The sequence below is a fragment of the Schistocerca piceifrons genome, chromosome 7, assembly GCF_021461385.2.
Source record: "Schistocerca piceifrons isolate TAMUIC-IGC-003096 chromosome 7, iqSchPice1.1, whole genome shotgun sequence".
Lineage (NCBI taxonomy): Eukaryota > Metazoa > Arthropoda > Insecta > Orthoptera > Acrididae > Schistocerca > Schistocerca piceifrons.
Window position 1 is genome coordinate 233,476,729 of NC_060144.1, and position 18,870 is coordinate 233,495,598.

Consider the following 18,870-nt stretch of genomic DNA (forward strand, 5'->3'; position numbering starts at 1 on the left):
ATTTGCACACACAAAAACACCGTGTGAACACAAGTTTAGTCACCTTAAGCTGACTAAGATGGTAGCATAAAGAGCACTAAACCTAGACTGTGGTATGTATTAAAGACTTGCTCATATGCTGCAGCTGACAATGAAACATGTTCATACCATTGAACATTTCCCCAAGCGCGCGTGAATGGCTGGTGTCGTCACACTAAATCGTCATCACTCATTATTCAGAACTTCGTTTGTTAAGCAAATAATATTTTTTACAATTTTTTTGCTCATTATGTGAATTGCACATTATAGGAATTGCTCGTTAAGCAAGGTTCCATTGTATATTACATATTACTACTTTGCAAATATCAAAATTTATACTTCTCCTGTCATGTTATTTTAAATTGTGTTGCTTAGTAGATTGTTATACTCACTTCTGCTATGCCTTTTATTTTTACATTTCTGTTGACTCATTAACCCGTTGATTTAACAATTAACTCTGCCATTCTGTTTTTTAGTTCTTCCTCTTTTCTTTTTAAATGTTTCATGTATTCAGAACAAAACTAAGTGTCACAGCAACTTGTAAAATTAAACTGGTCTTTGAATTCATTCACTTGTTCTTATAATATGCATGTGATAGCAAGAAACTGGGCTAGTATCTTAACTGTTTTGTGTACCATTTAGCAGTTTTCTTGGGAACTATAGGATTTTCACATTCCCAACTGCTCTGTTGCTGTATGTCATGAAATAATCCTACTGGATAGAATATGAGTAATTTTGATAATGTAAGAGCAGTTGGGTGATGTAAATTGTCACTACTTCTGCAAATGTGATAGACATGGGAATCATTACGTTCTTACAACTACAGAGAATTGCTTTTACCAAGGAATAGATATCGCTGTAATTCATGGAGAACATGAAAGGTGTAATGCATATAGAGAAAATTGTGAATATGAACAAGTCTGCTTCTTATGCAAGAATGATTAAAGACTTGGTTAGTCCCTCTGGTCCTTATATTTCTAGGACAGCATGTTCATGAGTGCCCAGTATCAAGGCACTGACTATTTTTTCAGCACAGTTAATCACAGAAGAAAGCTATTACTCTCGATAATCAAGTGCTGTATTTGGATTGTTTATAGTACTTCACCCAGACTTAATGTTCATGTATAATAGTGCCCATACTAAGAGAGATCTTGATGAGACTCTGGGCAAGGAAGTATAGTGATTGGAGTGGGCTATATACACCGATGAACCCAAACGTCATGACCACTGCCCACCTGGTAAGTGTTGGAGGCATGTTGACTCAATAAGGAAAATGTATAAATGGCGCAGAGATGAATGAGGAATCATTCTAACAACAACTTAGGCCACAAATCGAGACATCCACTGACAAAAGTGTCATTGATAAAGGGCAGATTGTTATTGCTGGGTTTCTGGGAATGAGGATTTAGGAAATCTAGTCAACTTTTTGTGTGTTAAGGTCATAAGCATTGGTGGAAAATGGTTGAAGGACGATGAAACTGTGAGTAGGCAGCAACATGTTGAAAGTCTGTGCCTCATCAGAGAATGTGGATGGCAGAGGCTTGCCTGCTCTGTAAAGCATGATAGGTGGCAATCTGTAGCAGGTTTGATGACAGAGTAAAATGTATATTCAGGCCCAAGTGTTCTGAAGCACACTTTTCAACACTTTTCTTGAACATGCGGTTCCACAGCAGACCACTCCTATGTATTACCATGTTGACCTAATGACATCATCAATGATGATTGAAGTTGGCACGGGATAATTGAGATTGGACCGTAGGTCAATGAAAATGTGTTGTGTGGCTTCTTGATTAACGTTTCTTGCTGCACCACTCCATGGCCATGTCCTCATCTACCAACATCCAGGTAAATAGCTGCATGAAATGTGCACTGTGTCACAGATGTGGGTCAGTGGGGGCAGTATTATTCTTTGCTACTGGCTTCCATGGGACCCATAGTAGTAACTGAAGGCACGTGACAGGCGTAGGCTAAATGAACATTATTGCAGACCACCTACTTGTCTCCCTGCTTGATGTCTTCTCCAACAATGATGGCATCTTAACACAGGATGAATGTCCATATCATAAGGCCAGAATCATGCTGTAGAGATTTGAGGAGTATACTTTGAGGCCACCAAATGCTCCTCGTCTGAATCCAGTAGAATTCATCTGGTATGTTGTCAGGGGAAAGCTCCATGCCCACAAACTGCTGGCCCATAATGTATGAGAATTGGATATTTCGTGCGTCCGTGTATTTGCTGGATCTGAATCTCATGAACATGGATGGAATTCCCTCAGGAGAAATGTTGCAAAGACGATGCCACCATCTCAGTCCTTTCAAGGTACAGAAATCACATTGAGGATCTAATGTGGCAAGATATCTATGAAAGTTATGAACAACTATATGGAGGTAACTACAGACATGAATAGTTTGTGGTGAGAGTACTCATAAGTGTTCTGTTGTAAAGCATTAGGGTAATTCTTCCTGGATCACATAAATAAAGTTGGCGCAGTCTTTAGGTACAATGCTAACAGCAAGTACATCACAGTGTATGACTCTTCTGTAGTAGTTGTCAAGTAGTGCACTATGAGCTTGGCATTCTTGGTTTTTTTGTCTGTCATTGCCACTTTGTTTCATAAATGCAGTTATAACAGCCTTATCCCCCTCTTTCCCTCTCAAATCTACCACCTGTTACCAAACAGAGTTGTAACTACTTTCCAGGTATTTTCATTTTCCCAAAGCCCAAACTGATCATTAAACATTACTTCTTTAGTCTTCTTGTTTTTCTTTTTTTGCTCCAAGTTCTCACATACACAGATTACCTTGTTAGGATTATAACACATGAGATATGAAACTGATCTTGCTATGGCTTTAATGGTCAACTCTATGTGGTACAGAAGAGGAATGTATATGTTCCAATTGCTGAAACACGAACGATTGGATGAAACAATTCTTCTCTCTCTCTCTCTCTCTCTCTCTCTCTCTCACACACACACACACACACACACACACACACACACACACACACACACACACACACACAGAGATATATATATATATATATATATATATATATATATATATATATATATATATCAGTTTTCTGAAGCCATGAGTTTACCCAATTTAGGGATAACAGCAGTCTTCTCTTCCTCCAGCACATGTAAGTCTCTCTGATGCTTTTTGCTCTCTTCCTGGTGAAGGGGCTGTGTATGAAGTTCTAAAAATTAATGATCCAGTCTTACCTCCCTTAAATATGAAACTCCTTCTTTTTCACTTTCAGCTCTATTCCAGTTGTTCATGTTTCAGAAGTTGATAAGCATATGCACTTCTTTTGTCCTGCTTAGTGTTACTCACTATTTCTAACATTCTTATTTAATTTTCACAGATATCTGCTTCTGCTATCTTTGGAACAGTAAAGGTAATATTTTCTGGAAATCTGACGGTATGTCTCCTGCATCTTAGACCACTGATTGTGAAAATTGCAACACAACGAAGGAATCATCAGAAATTAATAAATTTAGTTGATGTGTGACCCCACAACAATACAAAGAAATGATTAAATGTACAGAGCAGTAAAATTGTATTACATGCCCAACATCACTATCATGCATTGGCATAGAGTCTTCAAATGTTATATCACTGAATAAAATACGTATGTCTCTGAAGAATAACATTTCAAATAGATTATATCATAGACCAAAGTTAGCCATATTAGTCATATAATTATCTAGTTACTTGTTGAATTTAGATTGTTGCCAATGGGCAATATATCAGATGAATGAAGAGATCAGGGAAGATGTTCCTTTCAACCAGCTAACAACTCTTGTACATTTATTTTAACATGTGGAAGGCCTAAGTTTTAGTAGAACTGAGAATTAGGTGTAACAAGTTGATCATGATTCTTGGTGGAGCATCAGGTGGTCACTTCTAGCTTTCATCTGCATTAACATTCAATAAAAAAAACTGCAGGAGGTATCCTTGAACACCATACCATTGTCTTCCAAAGAGAATCAAAACTATTTAGAGTGAGTTTGTTGGTAATTGCTGCCTCACTGTCAGTGTTGATACACTCTTAGTAGCAACCTATAATTTGGTGTCAAAGAGAACCTGCACAAAACAATTTGTTGACACAGTTTTGATCAATAATGACACACATGTGGAAGTGCTCCAATGCTGAAACCTTGTGGTGTCTGTCACTCCATGTTACTACTGAATTTCATAATCCTCAGTCAGAGTTCACTCACGTGGTTCTCTTCAGCTCATGTCTCTGTAACACCAGAATTATTCTCCACATCATGTATTGTTGTGCATTATGACAGACTGTCTCCTTGAATGTCAGTCATTGCCTGGTTTTTCTGTCTCCTCATTAGGGTCCATTTGGGAACATTTTTCCACACAAGCGACATATAATTTGGCGCCCTCCCCTCTTCCCTCCCTTCCTCATACATTACCTGTCATTATTGGAGTTCTTGGTAAGGCCTTTAAAAGTAAATGTAAGTCTGTTGAGCATTGAAATGAGTTTTTTATTATTCTGGTTATTTATGATTATGGTAAATCCTGTGTACAAATTTTGCACTAGGGGTGCCTCTGGTGCCCCTCTCAGCTTGATACATCACGTGGTCAGCCATGTTACTTGAGCCTTAATACGACACTGAGTATCATCACATTATGTGCACTGTTACACACACACACACACACACACACACACACACACACAAACTCTTTAAATGGTGCTGCTCACCATTTGCATTTTCTGCCACTCAGAATTCTTATTGTTAATGCATCTTAGCATGCTTTGAATGTCCAGTAACTTTCATATTATTGGCATGCTTCCTTCACAGTGTTGCATTTTGAGAAGCAGTGGTGTAGTGATCTCTCTGATATTTCACTACTGGACACTTCTTCTCCCTTGTAAGATTTCAAATATATTCTTTACATCTACCAGCTTCTTTCCTCATTACTTAAATGTGGATCTGAAGAACTGAAAAATAAAGGGATTAACATTTGGAGTGGGAGTATAAATAGAAAGAAAGAGCAGTATTTGTAAGGTACTGGGAGGAGTTGCATGGACATGCAGCTACAGAGCAATTTTTTTTGTTGGGTTGTAATGAACTCCTAATATAATGGACTATAACAGAAAAAAAAGTTGCACTTAAAGAGTTTTGACAAAGAATATTGAGTAGACATAGCAGCTAACAGCTTGACCAAAGATAGAGATCATAGCATTACAGTTCACTTGTCTGGAATAAGAACAACGAAAACATGTAAAAGGGCGAGTTTTGTCATGGTTTTTCAGTGCCATGAAAAATTCAGAGTTAAAATTATTGTAAGCTGTGGAAACTTGAAGGGAAACAGGTTACTTATGACTAAAATGAAGGGTCACTCACAGATGTATGGCTGCTTGCTGCTATTATGAAATGGGGATGCACTTCTCTGTTGAAGTGAGAGGATAATTTTTATGTGGGGAGTGAGGATTGAAGTAAACTATTGTGAAGAAAATTATAAGAGAAGTCTCCAGTAGAATCCTGATGTATCATGTTGTCATAGATCATCACTTGTAAAACAGATGAATAAATGTTTTCCTGATAGTAATTGCACATTCGCATTTTGATGTACATTTAACTAAGTTAAATGACGTACCACCATGCACCACAGAGAAAAACTCTAGGAATCTGTGTGAGTACTTGATGAGACAAGGAATGTCAAGAAGTTGACTACGACAATACCTACAACAAATTAGATACCAGTATAAAATTTAATACTTTCATTAATACAGTTTTATTGTTATTTGGTAATTATTTTATCATTATAGCAATTTGAAATGCCACTGAAACACCCTGTACAGGGATAAAAATACTTATAAATAGGAAAGGAAAGTTTATATATTTGCTAACACAACCGAAATGTTATAATTGTTGCATACCATAAAACTAATCCAGTATATTGTGAAGAGTTATTAAAATACAAAAATTATACTCAATAAGCCAAAAATTACGAATAAAGCAATGTAATTTTTTCTTTGTGGATAATATTGAAATGGTGGCTTGCTACAGAACAAAGTGTTATCATGAAACTGAATGAAACAATTGTAAATGATGGCACAAAGGCAGTAAGTGCTTTTAGTTCTCATTAAAACAACTTCCAGATTAGAAACGCAACTCATTCACTAGGAATTCATCTCACTCAATAAATATGTTTTAAATGACATAAGTAACTTGGAATTTTCTCAAAGATATAAGAACAGTGATAGGAAACACATAAATAATTAATGAAATTGTTTTATAAAATAGTTTGGAAGTGAGTGTATTCTGTAGTTACCACTTGGTAATACTAATGTCTATTTTAAGTTGGATTCTTGTCAGAAAAAGTGTTGTTGAACAAAAATCCCAGCTGTTTGCTCAGCTTCCAAATACTTTGATGCTTAAATAATAAAATAGTTCTAGCTGATCTTATTTCTAATGTGTTCAAAGCATCTACACATGGAGACTGTTAACATTTAGTTGAAAAAACGGAGGTCTTAGGGAGTAGTTGTGCAGCAGACAGCTTGTTGCTATTATATTTAAGAAATATGAGACAGTGAATTGTAGTAAGTAATTCAGCTAATGGAGACAGCAGGAGCCTTGTAACTGTGGTAAAATTACTAATGAAGCTCCACAAGATTGAGTCCTGGGTCCACTGCTCTTCCTCATATGTACAAATAACATTCCACTTAATCTGCAACAAGCAGAATTATGAAAATTGTATAGGAATATCAAAAGGAAAATTAACTTCAGAAACCTGTGAGATTATAAGAAGACAGCATGAGTGGCTTGTCTCCAGGACGTGAAATTCCAAGTACCACTGACAGACACATACAGCAGTTAGAAGGGGGGAGAAACTATCCTAGCATTCAGGTATGTTGATTACCTTCTGAAAAAAGAAAGTGGAATGAGATGGGGAAAGTTAGAAATGTGGGCTACAGTGCGTACAGCGAGAAAAGAGCTCTGACAGTTGATGTGGCCTTGGCGCACATGCTTCACACATCCACGATGACCAGTCAGATCGTTAGCTTTTGTTTACATTACCATGGCAATGCCCCAGTGTTGCTGTAGTGCTGGGCGACCACTGCTGGCTCGCTGCTCATCCATGTTGAATACTGGCAACTGCTCTGCCAGCTGTCGGAGCTCTCCTCTTATCGTTTGAAGTACAGGTATACAGTCCCCAAGGTGAGAGATATTCAGATGATTTGAGATTTAAGTGATCTGTCCCTCCTTTCTAACCTCCCTCAACATTTCTGTCTTTCCTCCCTGAGGAACTAATGGTTCTGAAAGCTGAGATAGGTTTTTCTACTTACATATGTTTCTATTGGTAGTACATGGAATTTTGCCTCCTGAAGGTAAGTATTGACCAGACATTCTGACTCCTTGTAATTTTACAAAATAAACTGCACATCCCATTTCAATTAGCAATGACAAAAGTAATATGAGGCATGTTTTTGAAGTAAGTACTGTTTTCAAAAAATAAATAAATAGATAAATCAAGTAGACTTTTATTAACAATTTTATTTTTACATGAAAGCTCGTACTTTAATCTACTTCTCCACATCATCCACCCCAGTATTCAGGGAGTCTACCTGTCTTTGTGAATATCTCAAATATCTCCCCCAATTGAGAATCCTGTCAACTGAAATACACACTGTGATTTGTATTCTTAGTGCTAAAGGTGTGAAAGCAGCTGAAATTTTTCGTAAGAACAGTGAATCATGTAGAGAAAATCATGTCTCTTTATAGAGTTGTGAATTTCAAATTCTGCTTCACGATGTGTGGTACTAAATGAAACATGCTTTTTATTTATCTCCATTACAGTGGGCAACGACATGAAGTTCATGAAAGATTAACATCAGAAGCAAATAAAACCAGTTCTTTCTGTCAACCTACTTCTTAACTGAAATTTTATTTAGAAACTTAATCCACTTGTAATTTGGAAGATAAATTGTTTACTGTTGTTGCTAAACATTTTCCCACTCTTATGTTTACTGATCTGTGCAGCTGCATCTGTAACTAAAACGTAAAATGAAGTGTGTTAAACAACTTGCAGACTGTTGTGCGAGTTTTCTACCAACCTTATAACTAATTTATAAAGTCAAGACACTTCTGTACCAGTGATAATGGCTTGTCACATACAGGGGGAGGGTCTGATATGTGGGTCACTGATTTTAATCAAGTTTTGGGAGGATGTTCTACATTGAAAATAAGGCTTTTTGCTAGACACTCCCTTGTTCTTGAAAAAATCGAAGTCAAAGTTGATGATGGGAAATCATATTTTCAGTGATACACATTGAAAAATTATCTAAAACCAAACTTTTTTAAATTAATGTAATCTAGAGTCCAAAGCCAGTAATGTTAGAGTTATTAACATCTTTGTGTTTTCATGCTGTAGCTTGGGTACACGTCATTCAATGTCTAGCAGAGTGAGGTCAGTGGGCAAGTGGTCGAGGCATTAAACTTCCAAACTGCTGGTCTGTGTTCGATTTTTGACTGTGGTTTTTTCTTTATTCAATATTTTTGGGTATATCTGATAATATTGTGGTAATTGGAATATCTTTTCTATTTGTTTTAGATAAAACATTTGGGAGGATTGATTCATTATCAAATAAGTATTTATAACATATTGAATATTATTTTCATCATGATACATAGCATAATCTTAACTTTTCATCTATTTGCGAACATTCCTGCAAACAGTGGGATGAAACCTACCACAGACACAGGCAAAAAATAAATATCTTGGAAGACAGACATGGATAGCTGATTACAGACCAATGCATAAATTTTGATAGCATCCACCCTCTCTTGTAATCCTCTACTCTGCTGTGATGTCACATGATTTTGAAGTCATGCAATGAAGTTCTTTGTCTGTTGGAGGTAGTAAATGTACACAGCTGAAAAAGAGAGATACATTTTGGTGGTATTGCTTTGACGATGCAGGTGAGATGAGCTTTGTAATCTACAAAAGTAGTGGGTCATGTAACACGATGAAAATAACTGTCAGTACATTATATATGCTTATTTGATTACTAATGTCATCTCCAAATGTCTTACTTGATTAAAAAAAGGAGGGGGGAGGTATTCCCTTTGTCAGAATATTGTCAGATACGATAAAAAAAATATTGATTGGAAAAAAATGCCACATCCAAGAATTGAACATGGATCGGCAGTTTGGTAGTCTAATGCCTTAACTGCTTGACCACAGACATCACTCTGCTGGACATGTCGAATGACAGGTACTCAAGGTACAGCATGAAAACACAAAAAAATGTTAATACTTCGAATATTATTAACTTTGGACTCCATTTTATATTAATAAAAATGTTTTTGGACAATCTTTCAATTCATATCATTGAAAATACCATTTTCCATCATCAACTTTGACCTCGAGTTGTTGAAAAACTAGGGAGTGTCTAGCAAAAAGCCAATATGTGTCCCTCTTTATTTTCAATATAGAACACCCTTACAAAACTTGATCAAAATCAGTAACCTACATGTCATACCCTCACACTAACTGTTTAGAAATTGATGAGTATAATTTAAAATAATCTGTGGGCAATTTTATTAACATGCAAAGCATGGTTTACTTGATTCAAAGAAAACATTTTCAGTCAACATAAAAATGAGAATTTTTTTAGTTTTATAGGTAAGAGTTTTAAAACTGTTTAGATTTTAAGATGGTTGCCTTATTTGTGTATTGTTTTTCAAATGACAGTGACTTACAATTGGGTGTATTCAGTTACCAAGACACAAACTGTTTCTTAAATTTTTGGTTGTATTTTCTGGTTTGATGTTTGTATGTCAGCATATATTGTGTATGTAAAATACAAGTCAGTAAATGCGTATTGAGGCTCTACTGTGGTGAGCAGTAGGCATTTGTTGATTTTTCTAGAAAACTGAGAATTGTACTTTCCCAATGGATAAATGTAGCTTGTGTCTGCCACATTGACACATACTCTATCTCAACTGGTTGTAGTACATACAAACTCAAAACTAGTGATAATGTAGTCTAAATGTAATATTTTCAGGCTCATTCCTTTCTGTTGTTATGGAATGAGTACATAAAGCATCTATTCTGCACAGACTTCGTGATAACATAAGACATCGTGCATCATGAGGCGCAACTATAATATCTGTATTTACCACTCCACCTTCTTTGATAAAGTCTTCAATCTGTTGCATGCACAACTCTTTGGCATTCTGTGCTAACCAGAAAATAATTGTTAGATACCAATCTGTCCATCAGAGAAATTCTTTACAAACGGTAGCAGATCGACGTGGCAGGAATTTCTCACTGTGTATGGAAAGAAATCATTTCTTTAAGGCTTTTGTTGACAAAGATGGGACTGTGAAGAACAGACTGAAGGTTATTCACTGAATTATACTTACACCACTGTGTAGCCTCTACTGTTGCACCTTTGAGAACATTGCTGTCTCATGCCAAATAGTTGCTGCCATATTGCTGTTGCCATATAGTTATGATGGTCTTAAGCAGCCTGTACAAATGTAGGGTATTTCTCATCAATTTCTAACTTACTGGTTAGAGAGAGAGAGAGAGAGAGAGAGAGAGAGAGAGAGAGAGAGAGAGAGAGAGAGCACTTATTAAAAACTTGGACACACAGATAATACTTAAATTACTAAGGCACTATTTGTCATGGTGTATTAGTGCACAACTGTTTTTTAGTATTGAACTATGTTTCTTTGCTATGACAACTGCTATGATATCCTTGTGCAAAAGTTCTGAGTAGTAAAAGGAGCAAGTGTACTAAAATGGATGCTGTACATACAGTTATTGCAGCTGTCTTGTTTCATTTGTTTCATGTCTTGTATACAATCTATAATGCAAGACCACATTTTTACTAAACAGTGCATCAGCTGTCATTGGTTTGACAGATTTTTATGAAACTTTGCACAGTGTAAGTTCATTGTTAAAGGCTGAAAAATGTGCTGCAACAAAAATTTCTTTAGCAATGCAGATGATGTCATTTCTGTTTTGTCAGCTATCTTGTATTTATTGTGATAAGAAATTGGAAATTTGTGGTAAGTTCCCGTGGGTCGAAACTGCTGGGATCATCAGTCCCTAGGCCTACACACTACTTAATCTAACTTAAACTAGCGTATGCTAAGGATAACACACACATCCATGCCTGAGGGAGGACTCGAACCTCCGATGAGGGGAGTCATGCAAACAGGGGCAAGATGCTTCATATTGCGCGACTACCCCACGCGACATGGTGATAAGAGTTCTGACAGTTTGACGGCTGCATTTATCGTGATAATCGAGATGACAGATTGTAACCCATCTTAAAATGATTAGTGTCTGACAATTATGCGAAAAGGAAATGGTTATTTCTGAATTTTTTAACATTCACAAGCATATCTCCTTTACCATATTCTCTCACTCCCTTGTCAGTACATCAGTAATTATTACCCAGTCGCAAACAACTATTTCACAAAGCACGCAGTACCATACTATACTTGAACAGTTTAACTACATTTTTGGGCCCATGTGAGACCACTGATCCAAAAATGGGGGATTCAGTGTTTGGCCAAGCCTGGGACTTTCATTTTATCATTTATCTTTTCTTTCACCTTTGAAAGTGCTTTGTTAATGCCAAGCTGGACCGTGTTTTGAGTCGAGATTAAACTTTAGCCCAACTATAAGTAGCTGTGTGAGTCAACTCAAAGGTTGGAAGAAGCCAAGGGCATATTGCCTGCCATAGCACCATACTTAGTAAAGTGCTGCAGTTTCCAAACCATTCTTTTGGTTAATAATAGAGTTGCCTTATAGTTTATCCTGTAAAATGTAAAACAGTTTGTGAGAACATATTCTGATGCCATTGCAAACATTGTGCTCCATTTTTGAGGCATGAAAACTAGTCAATTATCCACAGAGGTAAATGGCTATATTCATTGCAGATATTCCCTGGGGGGGGGGGGGGGGGGGGGGGGAAGGTCTGGTTGCAGTGTGTGCTATTATCTATCACGGTGCAATTGCTTTTAACAGCGGTTTGCAACCATTGTGATATACATGCCACAGACACAAGAAGTGCTTCAGGAACTGTACAGATGATGGGATTTGCCCTCCAGTACATCTTCATATCCCATGGCCTCACTGGATTGTTTATACATCAGACATTATCATCCTACCAGCCCCATTTGATGATCTCTTTTCCTCCTACCTTTACCTTCCTTTTTGGCGTCTCGTATTCCTTCCTTTTTCTTTATTCATCTATTAGGCTTCTGCCTGTTACTCCTCTTGTTGTATGTATTCTGCTATTGCACCTCTTTCTTGGTCTATCTGATGATCTTTTCCTTATTGCTCACTAGTTCATCATCATTTTAGTTATTCTCCTTTCTTTCATTCTTGTAACATTAGTCTCTCCATTTATTTCTATTCTTCTTAGATATATTTGTTAATACTTTGCTCTCTTAATTCGTGTCTGATTGCTGTGTTCTTTGTACTGTATGATAGCTTATAGCCAACTGCTTTTCTTAAAAATATTATACTGACAACTGGAAATTCATAGATGTAAACATTTGTAAATAAGGGAAAGACAACCACATACTTATGGAGGTTTGGTACATTGCTTGCAGAAACACATAATAGAAAACAGGTAACACAAGCATTTCAGGTCTTGCTCTTTTTCTAGTGAGAGTACACACATTTACATACACAACTATACAGACACACAACTGTACACACTTCCGGTAACAGCAAGACTACTTTCTGTGTTTCCATTATTGAAACCAGTTATCTGGCTAGCTGGAGGTGGGGAAGGGTTAGGGAAGTACATGTGAGGCAAGGGGAGGCAGTAGCAGCATAGCATGAGGCAGATATTTCACCAGATGACTCATCAGCTGCTTAGCAAGGGTAAAGGAGTTCATAGGGTCACAAATTTAAGGGATAGAGTGTGGCAGAGGAGGGTGGAGGAGAGGAGAGGAGAGGAAGGAAGGAAGGAAGGAAGAGGGAGACAGAGAGATTTGAGAAAAAGGGATAGAGGAAGAGGAAGAGGGAGGAGAGAGAGAGAGAGAGAGAGAGAGAGAGAGAGAGAGAGAGAGAGAGAGAGGAAGAGGGAAGAGGGAAGAGGGAAGAGGGAAGAGGGAAGAGGGAAGAGGGAAGAGGGAAGAGGGAAGAGGGAAGAGGGAAGAGGGAAGAGGGAAGAGGGAGAGAGAGAGAGAGAGAGAGAGAGAGAGAGAGAGTGACACTGGAGGTGGGGGAGGGGGGGAGTGGTGGGAGAAGGCAGTGCACTAAATGGATGGGAAAGGAATAGTGTGGACAGAAGAGAGAAGGGAAAAGGTAAGGTGACACAGTGATGAAATAAGTTAGCGGAGGTTTAGCCCAGTGGGATTGCAAGAGCAGAGGATATACTGGGGAGACAATTCCCACCTGTGTTCTTCAGAGGGACTCATGCTGGAAGGGAGTATCCAAAAGGACTATGCAGCGAAGCAACTGTTTTAAGTTATTAGTGTTGTGGTGTGCAGCATGATTAGCAGCACCTGGATGGTTTGCAGCTTGCCTTAGTTAAGTGGTGGCCATTGATGCAAGTGGACATTTAGTTACTTATCATGTCCACATAGAATGCTGTGTGGTAATAGCAATATAGCTGATGCATAATGTGGCATGTTTTACATGTGGCCTTGCCTTTTATTAGGTAGGAGGTGCCTGTGACTGGACTGCCATAGGAGATAGTGGGTGGATATATTTGACAGGTCTTGAACCTGGGTTGACCACAAGGGAATGACCATGGGGTGCAAGATTGGAAGCAGGATTGGAGGAGGGATGGACAGGATATTCTGTAGGTTGGGTGGGTGATGGAGTACTACTTTGGGTTAGCATGGGTGGGGTTTTGACTAGGATATTTTAATTTAGGGCACAACATGATGTAGTCAAAGGATATGATTGATGTCGTCAAAGGATATGATTGAGTTTCTCAAGAGCAGGGTGATACTGGATGAGTAGAGGAGTGCTGTTTGATGGGGTTCCTGGTGTCAGAGAAGGAGACAGCATGGGAGATCTGTTTATGGGTGAACCGGTTAGGATGCTGTCTGTCAATAGATGCTCTCAGCTCATCCATAAACTGATCTCCCACCTCCTCTGACACCAGCAGCCCTGGTAACCAACTACCAACCAGTACTCCTCTGATCACCCAGTATAATCCTGGCCTTGACAAGCACAACCACATTCTTCACCAGGGCTTGTTCTGACCTCGGTTGAGAGATATCTTCCCAAAATCCCACCCACATCATCCATAGCAGTGTTCTGCCACCCACCCAAGCTACAAAATACCGTTGTCCATCCCTAATCCAATCCTGTTCCTTATCTTGCATCCCATGGGCCATTCCCTTGTTGTTGAGCCAGGTGCAAGACTTGTGCCATATCTTGCACACCACCTCCTATCACAGTCTGGTCACAGGCATCTCCTACCCAATAAAAGGCAAGGGCCACATGTGAAAGCAGTCATGTTATAAATGAGTTATGCTGCAGATATTTTTCAGTGTTCTGTGTGAGCATGACAAGTAACTCACTGTCCACTTGCATCGGTGGCTGCAGCCAAACTGCAATTTTGGCCTTCCAGTTGCTGACGTGCTGTGCACCACAACACAGATGACTTCAACTGCTGCTTCACTGAATAGGTCATTTGGATACTCCCTTCCAGCATAGGTTTCTCTGAATTATGCAGGCAGGAATTGATTCTCCAGCATATCGTGCACTCTTGCAGTTACACTAGCCTAAACCTCCACTATCTTGTTTCCCACTGCCTCAACTTCTATCGATACCACTCTTTCCCCATCCAGATGATGTACTGTCTTGTCTCCCTCATCCATGCCACCACCTTCTCCTTCCTCTTCCTCTCTCAGTCCCTAGTATGCTCTGCCCTCCAAACATCAATCGTCTTGTTATATAGCCATCGAGTCATCTAGCGAAATACCTGCCTCACCCTGCCATACCTCCTTCTTGCCTCATGCATCCTTCACTACACCCTCTCCACCTCCATCTACAGAGCCAACTGCTTTCAATGATTAATATTCAGTAATCAGCCTTGCTGCCACCACGGGAATTTACGTTTGGATGTCTGTGTAGTTGTGTCTATGTACTCTTGCTAGGAAAAGAGCTCAAAATCTCTCCCAGTTACCTATAGGGAAGTGTTTGCCTTTGTCTTGTTTAGTGTATTCTGTCGACAGCTTATATTCTCTTTTTGTGTACTGTTTTTTTCTCTCTCTCTTACTGCCATGTAGTAGTGACAGTAGTAGTAGTGGTGACAGTAGTAGTATTTAAATCGATTGACGAGCTACTCCCCTCCTGTACAGTATGACTGCTTTATTCTTTGGCTTGTCCCCCTAGTTCCTTCCACCCTCCACCTCTCTTCCTTTGTGCATGAGGACACAATTCTTCCTGTTCTGTCCATGCTCCCCTGCCCCCCCCCCCCCCCCTCCCTCCATTCTGTGCAGTTTCCAGCCATCTTTCTTTACCTTCCTTCCTTCCTGCATGTATTGTGAGACACTGGACTTGCATTTTGAAGGGCAGTGATTCAATTCCCCATCTGGCCACTAAGATTTGGGTATTCTGTAATTTCTGCAAATCATGTAAAGCAAGTGGCATGACAATTCCTTTGAATAGTATACCAGTGATTTCTTCTCCATACTTACCCAATTACCAATTAGAGTTTTTGCTCTATCTCTAATAACCTCATTTTGGATGTCGTCTTTCGATCAGATCGGGGGGGGGGTGGGGGGGGGGGGGGGGGGGGGGAGGGGAGGGGAGGGGATAAACACGCACACGCGCGCGCGCGCGCACACACACACACACACACACACACACACACACACACACACACACAGAGCGAGAGAGAGAGAGACTCACTGACTGACCGATTAGTCTCTTTGGGTGAACAATAGTGTGACCTTTGATGCCAGTTTACATGAAATGTGATTGCAATAAAACAAGAACAAAAAAGCATTACTAAAGCAGCTACAAGTACTATACAGTCAGCTAAACAACTGGTCACATATAAAATTAGGTACAGTTTCTAGCAGAAATTGGAGCAGTTTGCTTGCCTTCCATGTAGACAACTTACATTGAGGCTGTATAATTTAACATGTCAATAATTACCTGTCCAAACTGATGTGATCCTTTTCCTCAGTTTCTTCATTAAAAAAATTAACTTGCTGTATGTTGGAAGAAATGGTGTTCATTCTTATTTGCAACATTCCTTATCAGGCATAAGTGATCTATACATGTTATATAGTCAAATTCTCAAGGAAAATTTGATTATATAAGATCTGTAGATCACCTCCACCCTGAAGTACAGGCAGGATTTCCCCATTGTGTATAAAGCTGGGGTACTGTTCCAATACTGGAGAGCCTCGGTAATACTGATGGTTTAAGAAGGGGAAATGTGCTGAAGTCATGAATTGAAGTTTTTATTTGGGAGGACTTTCGACTGGGGTAGTCCATGCAGCTGTTACCTATACTGCTTGTGGTGTAATGGCTAACACGTCTGCCTAGTAAGCAGGAGACCCAGGTTCAAGTTCTGGCCTTGGCACAAATTTTAATTAATTTCTTCAACTTCTGTCATTTCTCATTTTGTTTGATTTCTTAGCATGTCACTTTCAATTAATTTTTGTATTAAATTGTTTATTTCTTCTCTTGTAACACAAATTGTTTCCTACCCTTAACATGGGAAGCTCTCCTTATTCAGAAAATTAGTTCCCTTTTTTGTATCTTATTAAATCTGTTTTGTTGTCCAAAGTTTAATGACTACAGCTCACATTTTTAATTTATTTGTTCTTACTAAAGCAGTGCTTGAAACTGATGTCAACTCTTTTTCTCAGATCGAGCAAATTTCACAGTTGGCAACTTTTGCAGAAGCCTTACTTGATTACCATCAACAGTGTGTTGAAATTCTGAGAAGCCTTACAGAAACACTCCTGGAAAAGTAAGTTTAAATGGTATACTTATGTTATTTTAAGGAGGTGATTGTTTACAGCTGTTAATATTTTTGAAAAATCTTACTTTGGCATAGTAGATGGATGTGTCTTATTTATTAAAATATCAGTTTCAGTCAAACAAAATTATTCTCAGGCCTTAAGTATGACATTAATTACAGGTCATATGATCAAAAATGTTCATTTCTGTCTAGAGCAGTGTTATTCATTAACTGAATTCAAATCACAAAATGCAGAAATGTAGGCTACTCAATTTATCTGTTATGTAAAATAAGGGAAAGACAACCACACACCTATAGTGGACTAATGTGTGGGGTATAGAAACACATAACAGAAAACAGTTTCACACTAGCTTTCCGCTTCTTGCTCTCTTTCTGGTAAAAATATACACATTTGTACACACCGTCACACGGACATCCAAACATACACTTCTGCAACTGCGGTGAGGCTTTTATTACATAGTGTTGTCGGGGTGAAGCTAGCCTGACCTTGTGCTTTGCTCTGACAACATTGTACCTGAATTTCTATCTGTCAAAAATCTTGGATGCATATTTGATGCTTCACGGTGTTGATAGCATTGGCCAGGTCTGACATACAGGGTTTGGAAAAAAATTCAAAATGCCAAAAACACATTACCATGCCTAATACAATGTAAGAAAACCATTGGTTGGCATTCAGAGCAGCTTCCATTCATCTGAGAATGAATGAGTACAGGTCCTGTATGGTTTTCAAGGGAAGTTTATGCTATTTTCCCCCAAATTAGTGGCAAGTTCAGTTAATGATAACAGAGGTAGATAGCAATCAAACATCCTTCTCTCCAAACTAGACAACAAAGGCTAAATAATATTGAGAGCTGGTGACACTGGTGGCCAGGCAAGATGTGACAATTCATCCTTTTGCTCATGGAACCTGTCCTGGATGGTGTGAGTTGTGTGAATTGGGACTTCGTTGTCTTGGAACATAGCTTACCATTTGGAACAATCATTGTACAATGAGAGGGACCTTATCAGCCGAAATGGTCACTTAATACCTGGAAGTAATATGTGCTTGCACAGTAACTGTGGACACCATGGAATGTGATGATAAGGCTGGCCAAATCATCACCAAGCCCCACCATGTTTCTTCTTGGGATATATAACTTGGACAGTAGTTGGAAACAGAGTGAAACAAGTGTAATCCAACCGTATGACATTATTCCATTGCTCCATAGTCCAGGTTTTATGTCTTTGGCACCTCATTTTCCTGTTGTGGACATTTGCCCCACTGATAAGTGTTTCTAGCATTCCAGATTGCCCTCCAGTTTGCTGCTTCATGTTGTTCTGGTGCTAACTGGGTTCATGAGTGCAACATTCAGTTCTGCAGGAGATTTTGCAATTCTTACCACGTTATATTTTGTCACTATCTTCTTCAATGACCATCTATCACAGTCAGTCAATACACACTTTCACTGTATTTGTGACTTAGCAGATTATGTTTTTCTGCTTTCCCTGTTTGTGGCACAAATCTTTGATCCAGTGCCTCTTGAAACAGTGAAAACTTTGGCTATGTTAATTACAGAAGCTCTCATCATATGAGCACCAGCAATTTTCCTACATTTGAATGCTCTGAGTTCCAACATAATACACTCACAACTACGCAGAACACTGTTCTGACTATAACTGACAGTTGCAACATGTTAAGGACATCATATATATGCTGTCCATGATCAAATACAACAGCACCACCTGCAGGCTTGGATACCTTCTGCATTGATTATGTTTAAAGATGCATAGCTTGCGGTGTTTCCACTTTTTTGTCCCCTGCATGTACCATCCCGAAAATAATTATTTTTGAATGTTTTAAGAATGAGTATTATTGTGGCAGGTTGTGGCCATGTTATTTATTTTTATTGTTT

General features: G+C 38.6%; 1 protein-coding gene across 1 annotated transcript in view; it reads left to right on the forward strand.

Annotated features, from left to right (window-relative positions):
• LOC124804815 (endophilin-A) overlaps window positions 1–18,870 on the forward strand; it is a 730,772-nt gene that overhangs the window by 676,315 nt on the left and 35,587 nt on the right. The window contains exon 12 of the mRNA XM_047265154.1: window positions 16,863–16,966. Coding sequence (XP_047121110.1) covers window positions 16,863–16,966 — 104 coding nt within the window. The remainder of the gene's footprint in view (window positions 1–16,862; window positions 16,967–18,870) is intronic.